The sequence below is a fragment of the Oryza sativa genome, chromosome 2 (genome assembly GCF_034140825.1).
Source record: "Oryza sativa Japonica Group chromosome 2, ASM3414082v1".
NCBI lineage: Eukaryota > Viridiplantae > Streptophyta > Magnoliopsida > Poales > Poaceae > Oryza > Oryza sativa.
The window spans coordinates 28,325,223-28,346,337 of record NC_089036.1 but is presented as its reverse complement, the minus strand read 5'-3'; the positions used below and the strand labels follow the sequence as shown (position 1 = coordinate 28,346,337).

At 49.6% G+C, this 21,115-nt stretch overlaps 2 protein-coding genes across 2 annotated transcripts; one reads left to right on the top strand and one right to left on the bottom strand.

The window, feature by feature from the left end:
• Positions 1 to 1,625: 1,625 nt before the first annotated feature.
• LOC4330327 (scarecrow-like protein 8) lies at positions 1,626 to 3,813 on the top strand. The gene has a single exon (XM_015767670.3). The coding sequence runs from the start codon at positions 1,697 to 1,699 to the stop codon at positions 3,551 to 3,553; it is 1,857 nt and encodes a 618-aa protein (XP_015623156.1). The 5' UTR covers positions 1,626 to 1,696; the 3' UTR covers positions 3,554 to 3,813.
• A 12,612-nt stretch (positions 3,814 to 16,425) lies between these two features.
• LOC112936050 (serine/threonine receptor-like kinase NFP) lies at positions 16,426 to 20,172 on the bottom strand. The gene is given in 3 exon segments (XM_026022804.2): positions 16,426 to 17,411; positions 18,769 to 19,193; positions 19,196 to 20,172. Coding segments are annotated over 3 exon segments (1,950 nt in total). The 5' UTR covers positions 19,968 to 20,172; the 3' UTR covers positions 16,426 to 16,658.
• Positions 20,173 to 21,115: the final 943 nt, after the last annotated feature.

Below are 21,115 nucleotides of genomic sequence, written 5' to 3'. Positions count from 1 at the left end.
AAACACTGCCAAAACAACCTTCATAGGCACTTTTTGTGTGTTTAGTTCACGTTAAAATTGGAAGTTTGATTGAAATTGAAATGGTGTGACGGAAAAGTTGGAAGTTTATATGTGTATGAAAATTTTGATGTGATGGAAAAGTTGAAAGTTTGAAGAAAAAAATTGGAACTAAACAAGGCCATAAAATATGGGTTAGGATATAGAAAAGATGAGATCTCACTAATATGTGTTAGGATATGGAAAAGGTGCGTAAGCAGAAAGCCGGTAACGTTCTAGTAGTTGGGTGAACCGGCTTTACCCACCAGTTTCTTAGCTAACTCCAAATATCTTCACATAAAAACAACCTTCATAAACACTGCCTTCTTAGATAAAAGAACAAAATTTAAACGAAAGAATGCTGTTGTGCACTGACTCAATGCAATGACCTTTTAGTATAGTCGTCCTCTATCACGTACTACCTGCTCGTCATCTAGTATACGAGGGCCATCGCTGTCGTGGATGTCACATGGATTTCTCGTGTGGCCCGAGGAATGGATCGTGGCCGCGCGAGCAAGTAGTTGTAGTATCCCCAACTATGAAAGTGGGAGTAGCATTTAATATGATCAAGAAAGGCAACCAACAATCGCCTTGGCACCCTGAAATATGCCAAATTGCAAAGGTTTTTTTAAGCTATGTAATCATGCGGAGCAAAGCAACGTGGACAGATTCCTAAAGTAAAGTTGTCCCTGCGAACTGAGAACACATGAAAAGACCCTCAAGGCGGTTCTGAACTGGAGTAAACACCCTAGCGATGTGTTTACCGCTAATAAAAAGTTGTGGTGGTTACTTGGTTATCTCCGCAAGATACCCCGGTATCAAAAAACGTAAGCATGTACGAATCTGTGGCGGCAGGTGAAGTACAGTTGTAGAGAAGTTTCTCTCTCTTCAACCGCGAGTCCCCGCACCAACGGATTCAGACTCCACATGACTCGTCAGAAAAATCAGGGATTCAACCATGCCATGGAATCAGGAGCTGTTTCCACAAAAACACCCAGCTAAACACGCTAGGCCGGCTGTTTCGTCCCGATCGTGCGCAGCCGGCGGCGCCGCACGCGATCGTGTGGTCGTCGCTTCGCTTGGAAACGCACCGCGTTGGCGCGCCCTGCCTCTCCCGTTTTTTCCCATCCCTTCACACAACAATCACACCACCACGCAAGTTCTCACCTCGTCATTACGGATTTTACACTTGCACACGCATCCAAACCTTTCGCCATGGAGTACACGATCGCCCTCCCGGCTCTCCTCTCATTTACTCCGTACTATTTGCGCACTACCGGAGCGGAGGAGTGGGCCCCACATCCACGGCAGCGAAGGCTCAGGTCCCACGCACCGATTCACCGGACGTGGGGCCAAACTGTCAGCGTCACTGCTGCCGTATGGGTGTGGATCCACGAGTCAGTCCTTTCTTTTTTATTATTCGGGGAGTATATTAACGTCAGGGTGGGCCGTAAAAAGGTAGGCGTTTTATTAGGGGGAAGCCATTGAATGGCGCAAGCGGTTTATAGCCGCTGTAGGTAGGATTCCTCCACGGTAAGGTTCGTTCCATCCAAAGGCCTTTTTATTTCTCCTTTCTCTGTGTCTCGCTCGTTTCCATTGAGCCTTTGCTCTCGCGTCTCTCGTGTCTCGTGGTGTTTTTGGTCTTGGCCTTCCTCTCGCCATGGACCCGGCGGGTGCGCCGTGGTGCGACCCTCGCCGAGGGTACGGCGGCTACGGTGTTGGATCGGCGGCGTTGCAGGCGGCGGCGCGGCAACAATCGCAGCAGCCGCGATCTGATGGTGCGGGAGGCGCGGGCGTCACCGGAGGCGTGCTCAAGAGGAGCCTGGGGGAGATGGAGAGGTGGCAGCAGCAGCGGCAGGTGGCGGCGCAGCAGGCCATGTACCTGCGCTCGGTGAGGCAGCGCATGGATATCGGCGCTGTGCTCGGTGGGGCCGCCTCCTCGCCGGCCTATGGCATTTCCGGCTTGTCGTCTGGTTTTGGCGGTATCTCGCAGCAGCAGCCGTCGTCGACGATGTCGTCGTTGACCACCGCGTCGCGCACGGTGATGCCAGGGATGCAGCAGCGGCGGCGGATGATGGCCGTTCCGACCGCGCAGAATCAAGCGGTGGCGAGGGCGCCCGCTGCTAGGCCGGCAACGGCGACCGAACTGGTCTTGTTGCAAGAGCTGGAGAAGCAGCTGCTGGGCGACGACGAGGAGGCGGACGCGGCAGGGAGCGGTTGCGGCTCTGGTATCACAAGCTCCGATTGGGGCGACACGATCCAGAGGCTTAACTCCGTCACCGCCGCGTCGTCGCCGTCGCTTCCCCTGCCGACCGCCGTGAACAGCACCGCGCTATTGGCGCGGTCCCCGACGAACTCCTCTTCGTCCACGGCTTCGTCGTCAGCGTCCAGCTCGCCGCCGATCTCCGCGGCCTCGTCGCGGCAGCTTCTTTCCGAGGCAGCCGCTGCCGTCGCCGATGGCAACCACACGGCGGCGGCCTCTCTCCTGTCTGCCCTGAAGCTGTCGGCTAACCCGCGCGGCGACGCGGAGCAGAGGCTGGTGGCGATGATGGTGGCCGCCCTATCCTCCCGCGTTGGCACAGGCCCGTCTCAACATCTCGCGGACCTCTACAGCGGTGAGCACCGCGCGGCGTGCCAACTCCTCCAAGACGTCTCGCCATGCTTCGGCCTCGCACTCCACGGAGCCAACCTCGCCATCCTCGACGCCGTGGCGGGCCACCGTGCCATCCACCTCGTCGACTTCGACGTCAGCGCCGCGCAGCACGTCGCCCTCATCAAAGCCCTCGCCGACCGGCGCGTGCCCGCCACTTCCCTCAAGGTCACCGTCGTGGCGGATCCCACCTCGCCATTCACCCCGGCGATGACACAATCGCTCGCGGCCACATGCGAGCGGCTCAAGAAGCTCGCGCAGCAAGCCGGGATAGACTTCCGCTTCAGGGCAGTCAGCTGCCGAGCACCGGAGATCGAGGCATCCAAGCTAGGGTGCGAGCCGGGAGAGGCGCTGGCCGTGAACCTCGCCTTCACGCTGTCGCGCGTGCCCGACGAGAGCGTGTCGCCGGCGAACCCGCGCGACGAGCTACTCCGGCGCGTGCGCGCGCTGGGCCCGCGGGTCGTGACCCTGGTGGAGCAGGAGCTGAACACGAACACGGCGCCGATGGCGGCGCGCTTCTCCGACGCGAGCGCGCACTACGGCGCCGTGCTGGAGTCGCTGGACGCGACCCTGGGCCGGGACAGCGCGGACAGAACCCGGGCCGAGGCGGCCCTGGCGAGCAAGGTGGCCAACGCGGTGGGCCGGGAGGGCCCGGACCGGGTGGAGCGGTGCGAGGTGTTCGGCAAGTGGCGCGCCCGGTTCGGCATGGCGGGGTTCCGCGCCGTGGCGATCGGGGAGGACATCGGCGGCCGCGTCAGGGCTCGGCTCGGCCCTGCGCTGCCGGCGTTCGACGTGAAGCTCGACAATGGCCGGCTCGGGGTCGGGTGGATGGGCCGCGTCGTCACTGTCGCATCCGCCTGGCGTTAATCCACAAGGTGAGCCCGCATGCAGCATTATTGCCGTGATCAAATCGATTGATAAGCTTCTATTTTTAGCGTTTTTCTCCTTTGGTAAGGAGTAGTGAACCTGTTCATACCCACCTCAGTTTACCTTAGCTGTCATTAGCCTGCTACGTCAGGTAATTTCTTGATCGCTTTTAAAGTACTGCACTACTGCTAGAACTGATATGGAGTACTAGTATGTGGAGAAAATAGTAAACTATAGTAATTGGATGTGTAGTACTAGTACTGTAGTGTGTTTCTCTATTCCCACTGGGAAAAATTCGTTGCATGGGGCCGCCTGGTCTACTGTCTTCCGGGATCAATGCTATCCTGCCACGTCGGCGCTAGAGAAGGGACCCATCCGTGACGTGAGCCGTGACAAAACAGCGACTAGCGAGTGGCGGTGGCATGCGACCTGAGCTGTGTAGTGGCAACGATCGTGTTACAGCCCGCGGTATGGGCCGTCATAAATACTAGTACTCCCTTTCGCAAGTGAAAGTAGGGGAAGAAGATTAGCATGAAAATCGAAAAAAGGTTGAACACTGATACGAAAAATCTAGCGATGTAAGTCGAGTGATGAACTGATGACACGCAAGGGAAGAAGCAGTGTGGGTCGCGTTCAATTGCGCCGTGACGAGGAAAAGATCATCATCCTGCCTGCCGCCGTTGTCATGAGTGAGAGCCGCTGCGCGAGACAGCGGAAGGAACCACACTGCCCCGCTTCGATGAACTGCCGCCGGCAATCCGGCAACGAATCGTCGTCTTGTGTAACAGCCTCCGCATGCGGCTGATGCCGCTAGGCAGGTTGCCCGCTTCATATCGCTTCCTCGTCCGGCTAAAGCTAGACTGCTAGAGCCAGCGCGCATGCATGCATGGACGCTGAGTCCCCCATGTGGGGTGGGGACTTTGGAACCGTGCCGGCTTAACCTATGCCGGAACATGATGCATTTCGCAAGGACAATCTGTCGACTTGGGCAGGGTGCAAACGTGCAAGTTGCTCGATGCACCTTGCAATCCTGCATCACCACGCATGCACAAGAGAATGAAGGGTAGGAGTAGTCTACTTATATGTGTTGTGTGTGTCAGTGTGTGTATGCATTTCCACGCAGACGAGCTGAGGACCAGACTAGCTAAGCAGTGTGTGTAGTAGCACCAGCGTGCTCCTGTGGTGGCCGGTGAGTACGACGTACGACTTGGGGGGTGGTTATTATTAGTTGTTGGATGCGTTGACGTGCCACCGGCGCCACGAGAGAGAACACGGAGAGTTAATACGAGACTCCGAATACGGGCGTCAGGTTTGTTGGGTGAATGATACGTACTACCTGGTAGGTGTACTGAAAAGCAAACCAACCAACGTGGCAGGAATGAGTTGTGTTGCATCCACAATGTATCCACATTGTATTATAAAAGTTTCATAGAAAATAAACTATTCCATTCAACCACCTAGTAACATTGTACAACTAGTCCATATAAAAAAAATAACTAAAATACCTATATGCATATGGACGACCTATATGAAATAAATAATATTATCTATATCTACTTCTTTCTTTTTCTAATACTACCTTGTATCCATATACTACCTCCGTTTTTTAATAGATGACGCCGTTGACTTTTTCTCACATGTTTGACCATTCGTCTTATTCAAAAATTTTATGTAAATGTATAAGATATAAATCACACTTAAAGGACTATGAGTGATAAAACAACTCGTAACAAAATAAATTATAATTACGTAAATTTTTTGAATAAAACGAATGGTCAAACATGTGAGAAAAAGTCAACGGCGTCATCTATTAAAAAACGGAGGGAGTATATTGTGAGGATTGCCATAGTTAAAGTTTATTTATATTGGTCCTATCTATAGACCACTTTTACCATATATATTGGTGATGTCCTAACGACGACAGCCCAAGTTTCTAGTATGAATGGAGCAAAAACATATGGAAAACCAAGGTAGTGTGTATCTCCCGAATCATGTCAATCGCGAGCGTACTCAACCGCATTGTTACTGTATACATTCAGCCATTCAGGTCTTCTTTGCTTCAGAAATCGTCAGGGGATAATAGTCGTAAGGAAATTTCGCCACCGAGTGTGTACGTACTCTCTCTGTCGCCTAGCTCCGATGAAACGCCTCGTGTTTGGACTGAGAAATTAGGATTTCTTCATTTGTTGACTGTCGAGACCTTCAGCCACGGACATATCAAATATAGGCGAAAAGGTATTATTTCTTGTGCGTATCCTGAGAATGGGATGACCTCGAAACGTAAAGTTCAATATGTGGTATGGTATTTTGCCATTGCAAAATTAGGATCAGCTTATATAGTCCTCGAATGTATATACGAAGTTACAATCTTACCCTAAAGAATACACAGGAAGGGTGTGTTTGCTAATGGGGGTTGGGAACCCATCTTCTCTGCACGGAAAATAGAGCAATCCATTAGCGCGTGATTAATTTAATTTTGTAAGCAACTTTCGCATAGAAACTTTTTTTTTAAAAAGTACCATTTAGCAATTTAAAAAGCATGCGTGTGGAAAACGAGGGAGAGGGGTTGGGAACCCAGGACAAAGAACACTGCCTAAGTTACTACAATACCCCTAAATTCTAAGAGTACAATTGTACATTTGGTGGTCCCTGAAACTTTCAGTGCCAACTTATAATAGTGGTTAAAGCGATTTCCGCGGTATATTCGAGGGAATTTTTCTCATTTGATGGCTTAACCTTCAAATTTTATCCGCCCTGGTTGAATAGTGCTTTTCTCTTGTCGTAGGCTTGAATGCTTATTTCGAGACGCCGGTCATTTTGTATTTGCATTAAGTATTTACCATAAGTAAAAGTTTATTTGGTTGGCGAATGAGAAACTGTTTCGGTTGAATATGGGATGATTTTTTGCCTCCTATTACAACATTAACCATTATCTTTTCTGTTTTATCCGTAACACTTTTTTATATAGGTCGGCTTATCCTCTTCCAAGAAATATTATTTTGTGACACTAGATGTGGACTCACCAACATAGATTTTTTTTAATGCCGCAAACGTAGTTCCACACCACCACACGAGGACAAGACTACAAGATTATTATTTTCTTCAAATTCCCCCATTGGGTGATGTGGGAATGGTCAACTGCTAAACTCGGTGTGAAACGAGCTTCCAGAATATTCAGCCTATCCATTCACATTCATCCAGTAACCAACCTAAAATTCAGTCCAGTTGGAGAACGATGTTTTTATGCCTAGGGGCCTGCCTTCCCGTACGCTTCTTTCTGCTGGTTTCATTGGCAAAAGACTAAGAACTCCGTGTAGAATCGAATCATGAGAACTAAACCAACCAGAGAGGGGGGTGAATGGTTGGTATACGCAAAAATTTAAACTTTTAGCGGAAATAAAAGTTACCCTCGAAATCGATGGATCTCGGTCTGACCGAAGTAGATGCGCTGGTCTGACCGCTTGGAAGCCACTGGTATGACCGAGATTGGAACACCGGTCTGATTGCCTGATCAACTGCCGCGCCCTAGCCGGTCTGACCGCCGGTGCGTCGCCGGTCTGACCGCCGGTGAGTCGCCGGTTAGACCGTCGAAACCCGATGAAACACAAATCGAAGAACTCTCAAAGTATATGATACCTTTATTACTTCTCTCTGTGTTTACAAAGTGCACCAACAGCACTCCTTACAAAAATCTCGACTAAAGTCAAAACCCTAACTAAACTAGCAACTCAATTGCTCTCAAAAACGATACCGGGAAGCCTCACCCTCCCCCTCTATTTATACATGAGGTTGGCAGCCTAAAACCATGAACCAAACTCATACTATGAGTCCTAAACACCTTAGGAAACCATCTAGTACAAGAAAGAAACTTTACATAACCAATCGTACCAAATTTAGACTCCTTCCAAATTCGACTCCGCATCCCATACGCACATAATACCTCCATCGTATGCCATATGGAATCTTCACCAACCACGTGCATCAACTCTAGCCTAAGTATCGCGCATGATATCTGACCACCACGGACATCGTCTTACCACCAAGCCGACTCCCGATCCATCACCGCAAATACTCTCCCAAGGCATCGAGTCACCTACACATAAAACAAACAAAGAAACCATATTCTGAGACCAAGCTATCACCTACTTGACTCATTGTTAGCAAACAATAGTATTACATATGTATAGTATCCATCTAGAAGACATAGCCATGAAACAATCACGGATATCCAAAGAAACAACCCGAAACCGACACAGCGTCGGCCGGTCATACCGAGGGCAAGCCGGTCTGACCGCCGCTCACATAGCGCCGGTCTGACCGGCAACCACCGCCCGGTCTGACCGATCCCGACAATACAACAAACCCTGTTCATCACCTGAAAATCAATTATCTCTAAAACCACTTCGTGAATAAATTCCAAATATCAAAACCAATAACCACATATACCAATTGTTTATCACAGAATAAGAATCAAAACACACGTTTATCTTACACTCGGAGTATTGTACTGTACACTGTTGCCATTAGCATCAGCTGTACGACGTGAAAAGGCAGCACACACACAGAAGCAGTGGACGCAAAGTACAAGAGGTGTGGCCGGCCGGCCGGCATGCGCGACTCAACAGCGCCTGTCCATCCGCAGAGACAAAATCCTCTGTTGCATGTCATACGCCCCACGGAAGAAAGGATTGTCTCATTTCGCGTGTGCGCGTCACTCCGGTCTCCGGCTGTGACATGAGATGAGAGAACCGGGTGGCGCCACCGCGCCGGCCGGTGAATGCGATACATTTCGCTTGTCAAACAGGAGCTCGAGATATTACTATCGAAAGTCTATATTTTTTTAGGACTATCGTACACTGGTACTGCTTGCCTGCGCAATCAAACACGTCCAAACAGGAGCTCAAGATATTGTAAATAGGGAACCCTTGTAAATACGGTACACTTGTACTGTATGATGACTCTGGTGAGCATGCTTAAAGGATTGGCCGTACTGTTAAGTGATATCAAGTGTGTGGCATGAAATTCAAGACTCAGGGTGTGTTTAGTTCACGTCAAAATTAAAAGTTTGATTAAAATTGAAACGATGTGATGAAAAAGTTAGAAATTTGTGTGTATAAAAGTTTTGATGTGATAAAAAAGTTGAAAGTTTGAAAAAAAACTTTGGTACTAAACCAGGCCTCAAGAGCTAGCTTTGCAGCGTTTTTTAGCTCTTATCGATTTTGACTTTGCTCAGCACGGCGTGCTATCACCGGCTGCTCTGAACTCTGAAGGCTTATGTTTGCCTGTTGTTGGCGATATTTCAGACTTTTGTTTTCTACACAATCTCGTGGATTGTGACCTTGTTGTAAGGAGTAGTAGTGAGTTCGTCGGTGTGGTGACTTGCCTATAAAGTAATAATTCGATGGGCAGCCTGGGCTGTACTACGAAGTGAATAGTAGCTAATTAAGTACAGAATGAACCATCAATTAAGTAAAAGCTTGATCAGTCGCTGGACACTTGATAACATCAATTAAGTAGACAGCACAAGCAGAGATACTTTAGTTTTGGCCAAGGCAAAACGAGGCTACCATGATCGAGCACTACCAACCTCTTCACGGAACTACTCCCTCTGTTTCACAATGTAAATCATTCTAGCATTTCCCATATTAATATTGATGTCAATGAATCTAGATATATTGATGTCAATGTCTAGATTCATTAATATCAATATAAATATAGGAAATGTTAAAATAACTTATATTATGAAACGGAGGAGGAACTAATAAGCACCAAGAAAGAATCTGGAAGAACAGATCAGCTCCCTGTTGGTCCCCTGTTTTGTCGAGGGAATCAGCACAATTAGCACAAGCACCATGCGGCAGAGTCCACAGCCACAGACACACAAGCCAGTGTTGTAGTTGATTTGTTTTCTCAGATAATGGAACAGTACTACTGTTGTTGTTGATACATGAATTATTGGCACACGTCGATGAGCTGATGCGCGGGTGACGAGAGGAGCGGCTGTGTCTAGTGCTACTGGATTATTGTTTCTTTGGAAGCGTGACATCTTACCTTTCTTTTTTCAATTTTTAGCGAGGAGCGTGACATCTCACTATGTTAAGCACATGCATTTGTGCATGCTAGTGTGAAATTACAAGCCATAGTATGATCGGAGTCCTCACTTTTCTTGCAACTTGCTGGTAACATACGTCATCTACTCTTTTGTACTTCCCTTCGTCTCATTCCAAATGTTAAACAGAAGATAGGTAACATTTCTGCTGCTGATGTACTTATTTAATCACGCATATGGATAGTTCTATTAAAAAGTTTTTTCATAGAAAAATATTTCCAAGGTACTGTTGAAAAATCTAGAATTCTAGATGGTTCAAAATTTCTCATAAACATGTGGTACCAAGATACTATTTCATCCCTTTCAATCTTGGTTTTCGGCTTTTTACACTATACTAGCAAGTACTCCTACTGAGCCCTGCCAGTCATTGTACGTGAAAACGAGATCGAGCTGTCGATGGCGCCACGAGTTCACACACTTGTACAGCAGCAGCAGGATTGATAGCAAGGCATGCATGCATGGCAATTGGCACGGGCCCCCCGGGGTGGTGACAAACTGACAGTGTGACACTCTGGCCTGATACGAGTAGCAAGACAAGAGTTTTACATGAGGTAAAGTCGTTCATGTGGTTAGTTCATGGCTTGATGCAGGATGGCGTGACGCCAAGCCTGCAGAATGCAGATGATAACGCTCGTCCTCCCGTGGGCAATAATGTCCATGGCAGCCTTGAGACGTCACCTTCCAGCTGCAAATAGTTCTCATCTTGTGTCGATTCTGAGTCTCGGACGGATTATGCCATGGTTTCAGGCACACTTCAGCTCTGCAGGCCAAGTACGCAATTTTACAGCTACTAGCCTACCACTACTACTCAACTTGTCTTCGTCTTCTGCGTGTTGTGATTAATTATTAGGAGTATTTGATAATTTGAGTGATAGCTTGATGCCACTAAAATTTGGATGAAAATTTGAGTGATAGCTTAATGCCTCGCATGCCCCAGATGGCAACTTTTACTCTCCGCACAGAAAACGAAGCGGTCTATTAGTGTGTGATTAATTAAGTATTAGCTATTTTTTTAAAAAAATGGATTAATTTGATTTTTTTAAATAACTTTTATATAGAAACTTTTTTCAAAAAAACACACCGTTTAACAGTTTGAAAAGCGTGCGCGCGGAAAACGAGAGGGAGGGGTTGGGAAGAAGGGTTGCAAACACAGCCTAAAGACATAAGAGCACCCGCAATGGTAAAGTAAGGTGCTATCTATAAAATAAAACATGTACATCTCCGCAATAGACTAGATTAATAGTAAACCACTTTAATAGTATGTCTACATGCATGCCTCCAGCTCTAGTTCGTGCCAACATGTGCATTAGTACAAACCGAACTCTGATACCCGAGTTCAAGCATAAGGAATGTCACTTGGTGCAAGAGGATTAACTGATACCTGCTTGTATGTTGTGTTCTGTTTAATTACACGGTTATGGCTTGAGGGATGTTGAGAATAGACTGCAAAGTTGTTAGTTGCGTCCTTGACAGAATTGGATAGACGATTATAAGCCGGATCGCTTCAGAATGTAACAAAATGACAACAATCCCCTGCGTTGAAAATGTCCACGGTGGCCCAATTAACGTAATTCTCAACTGAAAAAGGCTTGGCCTGTCTAGGACTTTTTAAGTTACCATTTATGGGCTAGTGCAGCAGTGTGCCACGAATTAAGTCTATTCTACCTCCCTTAGCTCTTGTCCTTTGTTAAATCATATCCCTCAACCGAAAAAGGGGATATATTTGTTCTATTAAGTATTAAAACCAGTGCAAAATGACTCCCTCGACGGTTTTGATGGATGTTTTGGCTAGGGGGCGCTATATATCGGTATACCGTTCGGACGGTATAGGCCTGCAAGCAATTTAGCTGGACGATTCCTTCCATTCAATTAGTATGTCTGTCATCGTGTCTCAAAAGGTGCGTCATGTCACCCTATCGTTTGTCATTTTGTCCACGTTCATACGCAAAAAATCTTCATGTGATAGCTAAACTAGTTCAGTATAGCAAGTAGTAGCCTACCTAGCTACCAGGTGTCAAATCTGATACTAGGTAGGTATCACATCTGATACCGGGTGAGCATCAAGTCTATTATCAGGTATCACGTCTGATACCGAGTGGGTGCCATGCCTCATAACAGGCATCACACATGTCTGATACCGAGTGGGTGCCATGCCTCATAACAGGCATCGTGTGTGATATCGGTTGGTATCAAGTACCAGATAATCGGATGGCCAAGTATCATATTTGATACATGGTGGGATCGGTCTTGATAAACGATACATGGTGCTTATCAAATCCTGATATCTAACTGATATCATGCGTTTCTGCCACGTATTAGGTGATACTTGCGAGGTATCAGATGATACCTATTAGGCATCATGCAATTCTTACCATGTGGTGGGTGATGCTTGCGATGTATCAGGTTCTGATACCTAGCCGGTATCGGGTGATACCTATCAGGTATCATGTGATTCTACCACGTATCAGGTGATACTTGTGATGTATCAAATGATATCTATCAGGTACCATGCGATTCTTACCACGCGGTGGGTGATGCTTGCGATGTATCAGGTCCTGATACCTATCAGGTATCATGCGATTCTACCACGTATCAGGTGATACTTGCAAGGTATCATATGATACCTATGAGGTATCATGCGATTCTTACCACGTGGTGGGTGATGCTTGCGATGTATCAGGTCCTGATACCTAGCCGGTATCGGGTGATACCTATCAGGTATCATACGATTCTTATTACGTGGTGGGTGATGCTTGCGATGTATCAGGTCCTGATACCTAGCCGGTATCGGGTGATACCTATCAGGTATCATGCGATTCTACCACGTATCAGGTGATACTTGTGAGGTATCAGATGGTACCTATCATGTATCATGCGATTTTTACCACGTAGAGGGTGATACTTACGAGGTATTAGGTCCTGATACCTAACCGGTATCAGGTGATACTTGTTAGGTATCAAATGATACCTACTTCCTTCGTTTTATATTATAAGACTTTCGAGCATTATCCATATTCATCTAGTTGTTAATGAATCTAGCCATATCTAGATGTCTAGATTCATTAACATCTAGATGAATGTGGGCAATGCTAGAAAGTCTTATAATATGAAACGGATGGAGTATTAGATATCATGCGATTCTTATCACGTAGAAGGTAATACTTATGAGGTATCAGACAATACCTACCAGATATCAGGAGCCGGGCACTAAAGCATCGTCGCCGGTGGTCCCACCGTCCACGTCCCACGCCGGAGCTCGTTGCCGGCGGCCACATCCTCCACCGTCCGCGCCACGTCGGAGCTCATCGCCGGCGGCCGCGTCCTCCGTCATCCACGCCCCACGCCGGAGCTCGTCGCCGACGGCCGCATCCTCCACCGTCGACGCCACGGAGCTCGTCACCGGTGGCCGCGTCCTTCGTCATCCACATCCCACGACGGAGCTTGTCGCCGACGGGCGTGTCCTTCGTCATCCACGTCCCACGCCGGAGCTCGTCGCCGACAGTCACATCATGCACCGTCCACGCCACGTCGGAGCTTGTCGCGGGCGACCACTTCCTCCGCCGCCTCGACGAGCTAGCCAAGTACGTGCTCGTCGTGCTCTACGCCAACGACGCGGCGAGGGCAGCACCTTCGCGCTCTACTTCCTCATCTGCCGTTGCGTCCGCGCTGGGCTCCTCCTCCCCTGCGCCGGCGCCAGAGCTGCCGGCAAGGAGCTCGCGGTCGCGCGCGGGGTAGTGCGTCGACGGTGCGGGCATGGGCGCCGTAGCACCGCCGCCCATGTCAGCCATGCGTGCATGCTGGAGCGGCACCATGTCCTGTACAGGCTGCTGCTGCTCGGGACATGCATGGTGAGGTATCGCTCCTCTTTGAATAACAAGTGTCCCGTCCGGACGGGATTCCGGTATGTAGCATTTCCGTTTGGCTAACGTGGCATCCTAGTCATAGAAGAAATTATAAAATATATATGAGCCCACATGTAAGTGACTACTACTTTTTTCCTCCTACACAACTTGTCCCCCCTTCCCTCCCCCCTCTTCTCTCTCTCTCTCTCTCTCACCACCCACAGGAAGTGTTGTCTGCTAAGCTCCAGGCCAAGCGCGAGCTAGTGCATGTGCTCTGTCGTCAGCATGCCGCCGAGTCGAAGGAGAACGCCAGTGAGCCACTGGCTGCTGGTCGAGCCAGCCCAAGCACGCTGCGCACGTGATCTGACCGTGGGGGGAACAAGGACGGTGCATCCGACAGTAAGGAGGTGTTAACAACCAAATTTGGTAATATCGGCATCGGGAAAGAAGATTAGATCGAAGCAAAGTCGGAGGCGGAGATCGAGTTCGGAAACAGAGCAGGAATCGGCTGGAGTCCAGATAAGCTACGATTAGGATCGGCTGGGTCTGAGTCGGGCTAGGTAAGCCGATGCAGCCGATTCCAACAATGCAACTTGATGTATGACATCAGGTTGAATTGAGGTGCTTCAAGGTGATTGCCGCACATGGATAGAGTCCTGAGAAGACAATTGTATCTATTACTTAGGATGTTTTAGGTAATTTCATTAGAGATATGCTTTGGCAAAAGTCTGCCGCAAAGACTTATGGTATCTTAGAGTTTGTTAGAGATAGTAGTCGTGTCCGTTATGGACATATCTTGTAATTTTCGGGTATAAATAGACCCGAGCCCTATGTAACTTAGAACACACAGGTTCAATACAAACTCGGCGCATCGCCACCCTTTTTTGCTTTAGTTTTATTTCGATGAGTTCTTGCTTTCGGGTTGAGCTGCATCGGTTTCGATCTTCAACAAGAGGTAAAACTTGTTATGGCGGCTTGCGTTCTCGGGATTAGTGCTTCCATCTTTATGACACTCTAATCTTGTTTATGTAATTCATCGAGTTATCATATATCCTACACAATCCTTGGCAATATCGATATCCAACCTACAATCGGCTAACATCCGTCAATATAAGGTAGCCGATTAGGTTAAATACCGATGTTGACTTAGATTATATAGGATATCTACCACTCTATGACACATCCAACGGCTTGATTGTCTAGATATTGTCCTTCTTTTCATACTTATAGCTGCATCAGTTAAGTTTGATCTTATGAGTCGTGATTAGAATCTCAATCTCTAGCCCGCTTCTTGGTTGCTGATTAGGGTAGTATCGGAGTTTCAGCCGATCTTACCTGATTTAACTACTTTTTATCCTATATACTTGATTGACGTGTTAAATCTGCCCTTTACGTTAAGATCTTGCTGCATTTAAGTATATTAGGCTTTTGTTTAGTATATTCTACTTGCTTTAATATCTTAATATAGAGTGGTATCGGATTATTAGCCGATACATGCTAGATCTATCTGATCGGCTATGCTATGAACGTATATAGTCTCATTATTAATATATATTTTGATCTAAGTGATTTATATTGTCTCGGCATGGTGACCGATCTATCACAATCACTTGATTTAAGTATATATCGATATAAAGATTATATATTGGTAATATCTGTAGCCGATCGAGTAGATTTAGTCCCTCCTTATTTATTAATGACTGCTGATCGATGCATATATGACATTGGCTCAAAGATAAATGATATGTCATCGGCACCTAGCCGATCGGCTATCATTTATAGATTTAACTGCGTTTTTTTGCTTCTATTTCTTGTTGATTACATGATCAAATCAACTGACACGCTCATACATTTGAAGGCGAGCTTTGAACCTGCACTGGAGTTAAGCAGATCTCCCAGGCCTCGTGTTTTCTGTCAACAGGAAGTTCCGTACAATAGACTCGTCTGTGGTAAGATTGGGGGTGGCGGAGAAGACGTCGACGGCCATTGGGGGCCAGATCCAGCACTAGCGACCTTAGGAGGGCGGGATTCAGCGCCTCCTCTCTTCCGTCTCTTTGTCGCCGTCATGCACTACAGGTCTGTGTTGCCGCCGCCTCTCCTCTTCCTGTCCGTCGCTATCGCGCGCTCAAGTCTACACCGCCGCCTTCGCTCCTCCGCCTCTTAACCGGATCTGCGCCGCCTTCGCACTTACCAACCGCCCAGAACAATGACGCATTGGCCATGGGTAGAGTAGTCAGCGTGATTCTAGATCTGGCGGTGAAGAGGTCGTCGATGGATACGGGAGGGGTGGAGGAGGCGATAGTGTTGCGAAGAAGCACGGCAATGGAGCGGGCAACTGCAATCCAAGCATGCCATACACATGATCCATTTAGCTCGATCCTCCTTCCACGCTCGATAGATAGGAGATACCATCGCTGCCTTGCTCCTCTCCCACACGCCGCCTTGCTCCTCTCTCACCGGTCGGCCTGGAGGTCACAAGGAAGAGAGTGGAGAGGTGGAGAGATGGAGAAGAGAGGAGGCAGACGGAAGAAGATAGGGTCCCTGACATGTGGGTATTATTGTTTTTAATTCTTTTCCTGACCTAGTCAATACGTTATGTGGATGACATGTAAGCCCAAACCGGGTTCAATACTGCTTTGGGACTATTTTTGAACCAGTTTCTGAAGTTGGAGGAGACAACATACCCAATTTTGCGGTTGAGAGATACGACTTGACCGAGGCAAGATATGAGAGAGGCTAAATAGACTTATCTCTTCTCCCTTTTCCCTTCGGCCTTTGATTCTCAGCGCCATTGTGGACTGGCAAGGTTTGGAATCTGTCTGTAATATTGCTGGATGGAGGATCGCATCTCAGCTGCCGTATGTGAAGCCGCCAATTGGTGATCTATCGCTACTTTCATTTGGTACTCCCGAGTCCCGACGGACACAGAAATGCTTGATGCTTCTATAGTTCTATATGCAGTTTCTGCACAACTGAGTTGCAAGTAACAACCAACTTCTCCCCACGAAAACTAATTGACAATCCCAACCTCGCGTGTAACGTAACGACAGAGATTATTTAGCTACCTGCTCTCTATCGCCACTCGCTATTTACTACTAGTACAAGTTCTACCACTAACAAACACGGGCACTGGGGATGATTGGCCCGCGACACCTCACCGCGCTGCGATCCCGCCGCTGCTGGCGACGGACACGCTCTCGCCCGAGTAGTCGCCGAAGCTCTCGTCTGCCTTCGACAGCGTGTACGCCACGTCCACCATGCTGGGGCGCTTCGCCGGGTCACGGTGCAGGCAAGCCTTCGCCACGCTCACCACGCTGGCGACGCTGCCCGGCGGGCACGTCTGCTCGGCGAGCGCGGGGTCCATCCACGCCGCGACCCGCGCCTCCAGCCTCTCCTCCCGGCCGCGGAACAGCCTCTCGTCCGCGTCGGCCCACAGCGGCTCGCCGCTGTCGTCGCTGACGGCCTCGCGCCCCGACACGAGCTCGAGCAGGACGACGCCGTAGGCGAACACGTCCATCTTGGTGGTGACGAGGCCGTCGGCGAGGTACTCCGGCGCGATGTACCCCTGCGTGCCGACGATGTGCGTGGTGACGGCGTTGTGGCCGGTCTTGGCGAGGCCGAAGTTGGCGATCTTGGCGCGCATGCGGTCGTCGAGCAGGACGTTGCTGCTCTTGATGTCCTTGTGCACCACGCGCGGCCAGGTGTGCTCGTGGATGTACTGCAAGCCGTGGGCGAGGTCGAGGGCGATGTGGAGGCGCGCGCGCCAGTCCAGCCGCCGCGCGCGGTCGCGGTCCATGAGCCACAGGTCCAGCGAGCCGTTCTCCACGTACTCGTACACCAGGTAGCAGTCGCCGGTTTCCGAGTTGATGCAGAAGCCCTCCAGCTTCACTAGGTTGCTGTGGTTCACCTGCGACAATGTTGCCAACATCAACACCCACCTTGCTACAACCTACTGAGTACTGACAGGTTCTGATTTCTGAGATCAAATGGGCACACAACTGGTTCTTTTGCAAAAGAAAAAAAAAGAGAGGAAAATACATAATACTAAAAAAAATGCAAATGCCATTTGACAATTGGCAATTTGGCATACTTTGTCACTCCTATCATTATCCTGTAGTTTAGTTCAAAGCTTCCACAACTAGCCCTGAGTTGGTTGTGCATATGTGATGCAGGTCAAGGACCTGGTCCCATCTCAAAGCGTACTGTAGTCGGTAGTCAAGGAGCCAGTCAATGTTCATGCTGTCGATGCAGCAGCCTTCGTTGAAAAAACGTCGTAAAATCCAATCTCGTACATCACCGTGCGAAGAACAATTCGGCGGTGCACGCAGCTACCTAGGTACGTGGTGAGATGCAGTGCTCGTGCGTTCGTGGCAGAGACTAACAGAGACACGGATCAAACACGATACGGTATAGAAGGCACAAGGTTTCCAAATTTCCCAGTGGATCAGAGGACAACCCGAACTTCATCGTCACCTAACGTGACTCTTTGGCGGCATCATAATTATCACGGCACTACAAATCTCCCACGGTTCAAACGTATTCAAATAACAATCGATGGTGAGATTAAACATTGAAGCCTATCACATGGCCGGTACGTTTGCAGATGGGTCATGGGCGGCCCTTTTAATTTTCTAAGGCTCATTATGCTATCAGCAGGCCGTTAAGAATCGTCTCAAGGCATCTGACCATCTGATGGCAGCAGCTGAGTGACAGATCCAAATCTTAACTTCTTAACTCTACGTCTCTACTAGCAGAGTGACAGATCGAACACTAATTTCTTAATAACTCCATTAGCATCGCTACTGCTGGGCACAGTCCAAATTGGCACAACTAAAAGGCTTTTTACATCAGTGTCAGTGTGTCACTCCAAAACAAATTATCCATGTACCAACAAAAGGAAATCCAGACACCAACATGACTCTAAAATATTTGCTCTAGTGCCTCGGCCGCTAGTCCAATGAACAACTCACTGCGTTGGAATGTATAGAAGTGCGTACTTCTGTTTAATCTAATCATCGAATACGAGCACTAATTATTCTTTATACAATTCAATCACTCTCTCAGAACCAATGATTTCAGTGGACTCATTTGAGCTAGTACTAGTAAGCAGCAAGACACCTAAGCAATTATTGATTCGTTCTGTTAGCAGTAAATTAGCAATCCGAAGCCAATTTTCAGGGAAAATACAGGAAAAAGAAACAGTTCATTCTGAATTGGGAGTGAGCTGAAACGAACAATTCAGTTATGGAAGAAAAAGAGTGTACCTTTTGCAGGATTTTGAGCTCTTCGCAGGCGTCCCACTTCATCTTCTTCACGGCGAACACCTCACCGTCGATGTAGGCCTTGTACACGCTTCCCTGGATGAGGTGCTCGTCGTCGAAACCACCCGTGCCACTCTCCAACTCCTCCACCTTGAACACCTTGTACTTGTCCAGCCACTCGGATATGTCACTGACCAAGAACCTCCCGCCGCCGCCGCCGCCGCCACCGGACGCGGCCTTGGTAAACCTGCCGCCCTCGCCGCCATCGCCGCTCGCCACCGCCTCCGCTCGCCGCCCCCTCGCCTTAAGCCGCCTCCACAGGCAGCCCAGCAGCAGCATCTGCAGCAGCCACAGCCCACCGACGACGCCCAATCCAATGGCTAGCCCGGTCACCACCCCGTCTCGATTGTTGCTCACGACGGTGGGGCAGGCGTATTGGACGGCGGCGGGGACGCGGGCGTCGTGGAGATGTTGTTCACGCGCACGATTGGCGGCAGCCACTCGGGCACCTGCCTGCGGAGCGGCACCAGAATCTCCGGGGAGCTCAGGTTCCGCGTGCCCTGCTCGGGCCCGTTGAGGGAGACGAGCGACTGGGCGTCGACGGCGAACGCCGTGGCGATGGACGCGTAGGTGTCGCCCGGCTGCATCACGTAGGTGACGAGCGCGGTGGCGTTGTCCGCGGCGGTCGGGCACTGGCAGAAGATGGGGAACGTGACGATCTGGCCGATGTCGAGGTTGGTGGGCACCAGCGTGGGGTTCACCCGCTCGACGGCCTGGTACTGCGTCAGGTTCTGCAGCTTGGTGGTGGAGACGATCCAGTAGGTGTCGCCGGCGTTGATCTGGTACTGCATGGGCGCGTACGCGTTGGGCGAGCGGGAGGGGCACCCGCACTGGAGCGGCACCAGCAGCGGCTGCCTCGCGGCCAGGACGGCCGAGGTGGACAGGTTGTTGGCGTGCGCGACCATGAATCGGCTGGCCGCGAAGAGGTCGCCGATGGCCGCTAACTCGAGCGGCACCCCGCCGAAGCCCGCGCGGTAGAGCGCGTAGGCCTGGCACGGGTACGTGGCGTTCGCCGTGCAGTTGAACCCCTCGTTGGACGCCGGCGCGGGCGTGGCCGCGCTCTGTGACCGCGCCGGGGCCGGGAGCGCGCACAGGCACCACAGCAGCAGCGCGGGCAGCGCCAGCCGCCGCCGCGGCGTCATCCTCTTCGCTGCGGATAGGCGCGCGCGGCCGCGGATCGAGTCTGGGTTGGCTGGTAGAACACGAGCGGTGGTGCGGTGCGCCTCTCCGTGCGCTAGCGTGATATATGCGGGGGAGCCGCGCCGGCGACGGTGTCAGCGCAGCTCGCTGTTTCGTCTGCGGATGGATTCGTCAAGCGTGCGTCGCCCCGGGGCCCCGTCTGCGTTCGTCGCGTTCCGATCGATCCGTGGCATATTTTGGTCGCCCCGGTCTTCGCTGTTGACTCCTGTGCGCCGTGGTGGCCGGTGGGGTCGACGATATTTTTCTTCTTTGCTGCTAGGCAACACGATGTAAACTTCGTTACACTCCGGTCACTATCGTGGCACTTCGACCCCTTGCTGCAACGATCAACTGATTGGTATGACTTGGTAAGATTGTAAGAACTAAAGGGAACGGGCTTCGGCTGAGTTCGGATGGGGGAGATGGGAACCTAACTCCTGTGCACGGAAAACGGAGCGGTCCATTAACACTTGATTAATTAAGTATTAGCTAATTTTTTTTTCAAAAATGGATTAATTTGATTTTTTTAAGCAACTTTCGTATAGAAACTTTTTACAAAAAACACATCGTTTAGTAGTTTGAAAAGCGTGCGCGCGGAAAACGAAGGAGAGGCGATGGGAAAAGGTGCATGCGAACACAGCCGGCTTCGGAGACCTGACTTGTGTGGTAGTGTGGTCTCCATCACCCACCCTCTGATTTCCTAATCATGCCGTCACCCTCTGTTTGTTGGTGGCAACAAATGCACGCGGTGTTATCACTTCGGTTTTGCCCATGAAATGGAGTGGACACTCTCGATCAAACGTATTCACGACTCACAAAGGTGGAGATCGGCTTTGTGGAAATGTGGATCAGTCGTGCTAGTATCGTGGAAGAAGGGGTGGGGGTGTGCAGGCGTCAATTTTCCGACGGTACAATAAGAATTCTAGACCCCACAATCAACGGCTTCATTTAAGTGCTTGATCGTGACAAATTTGCTGCCGTGTGTTCGGGTTAAGAGAAGTTATGAGGTCTTGACCGTCTCAGCCTCTCAGGCAATCTGTTCTCTTTGCCTTTTGAATTGAGCATCTACACGCTATATAATCATCAGAGGAACTAAACCAAGTTAATGTAT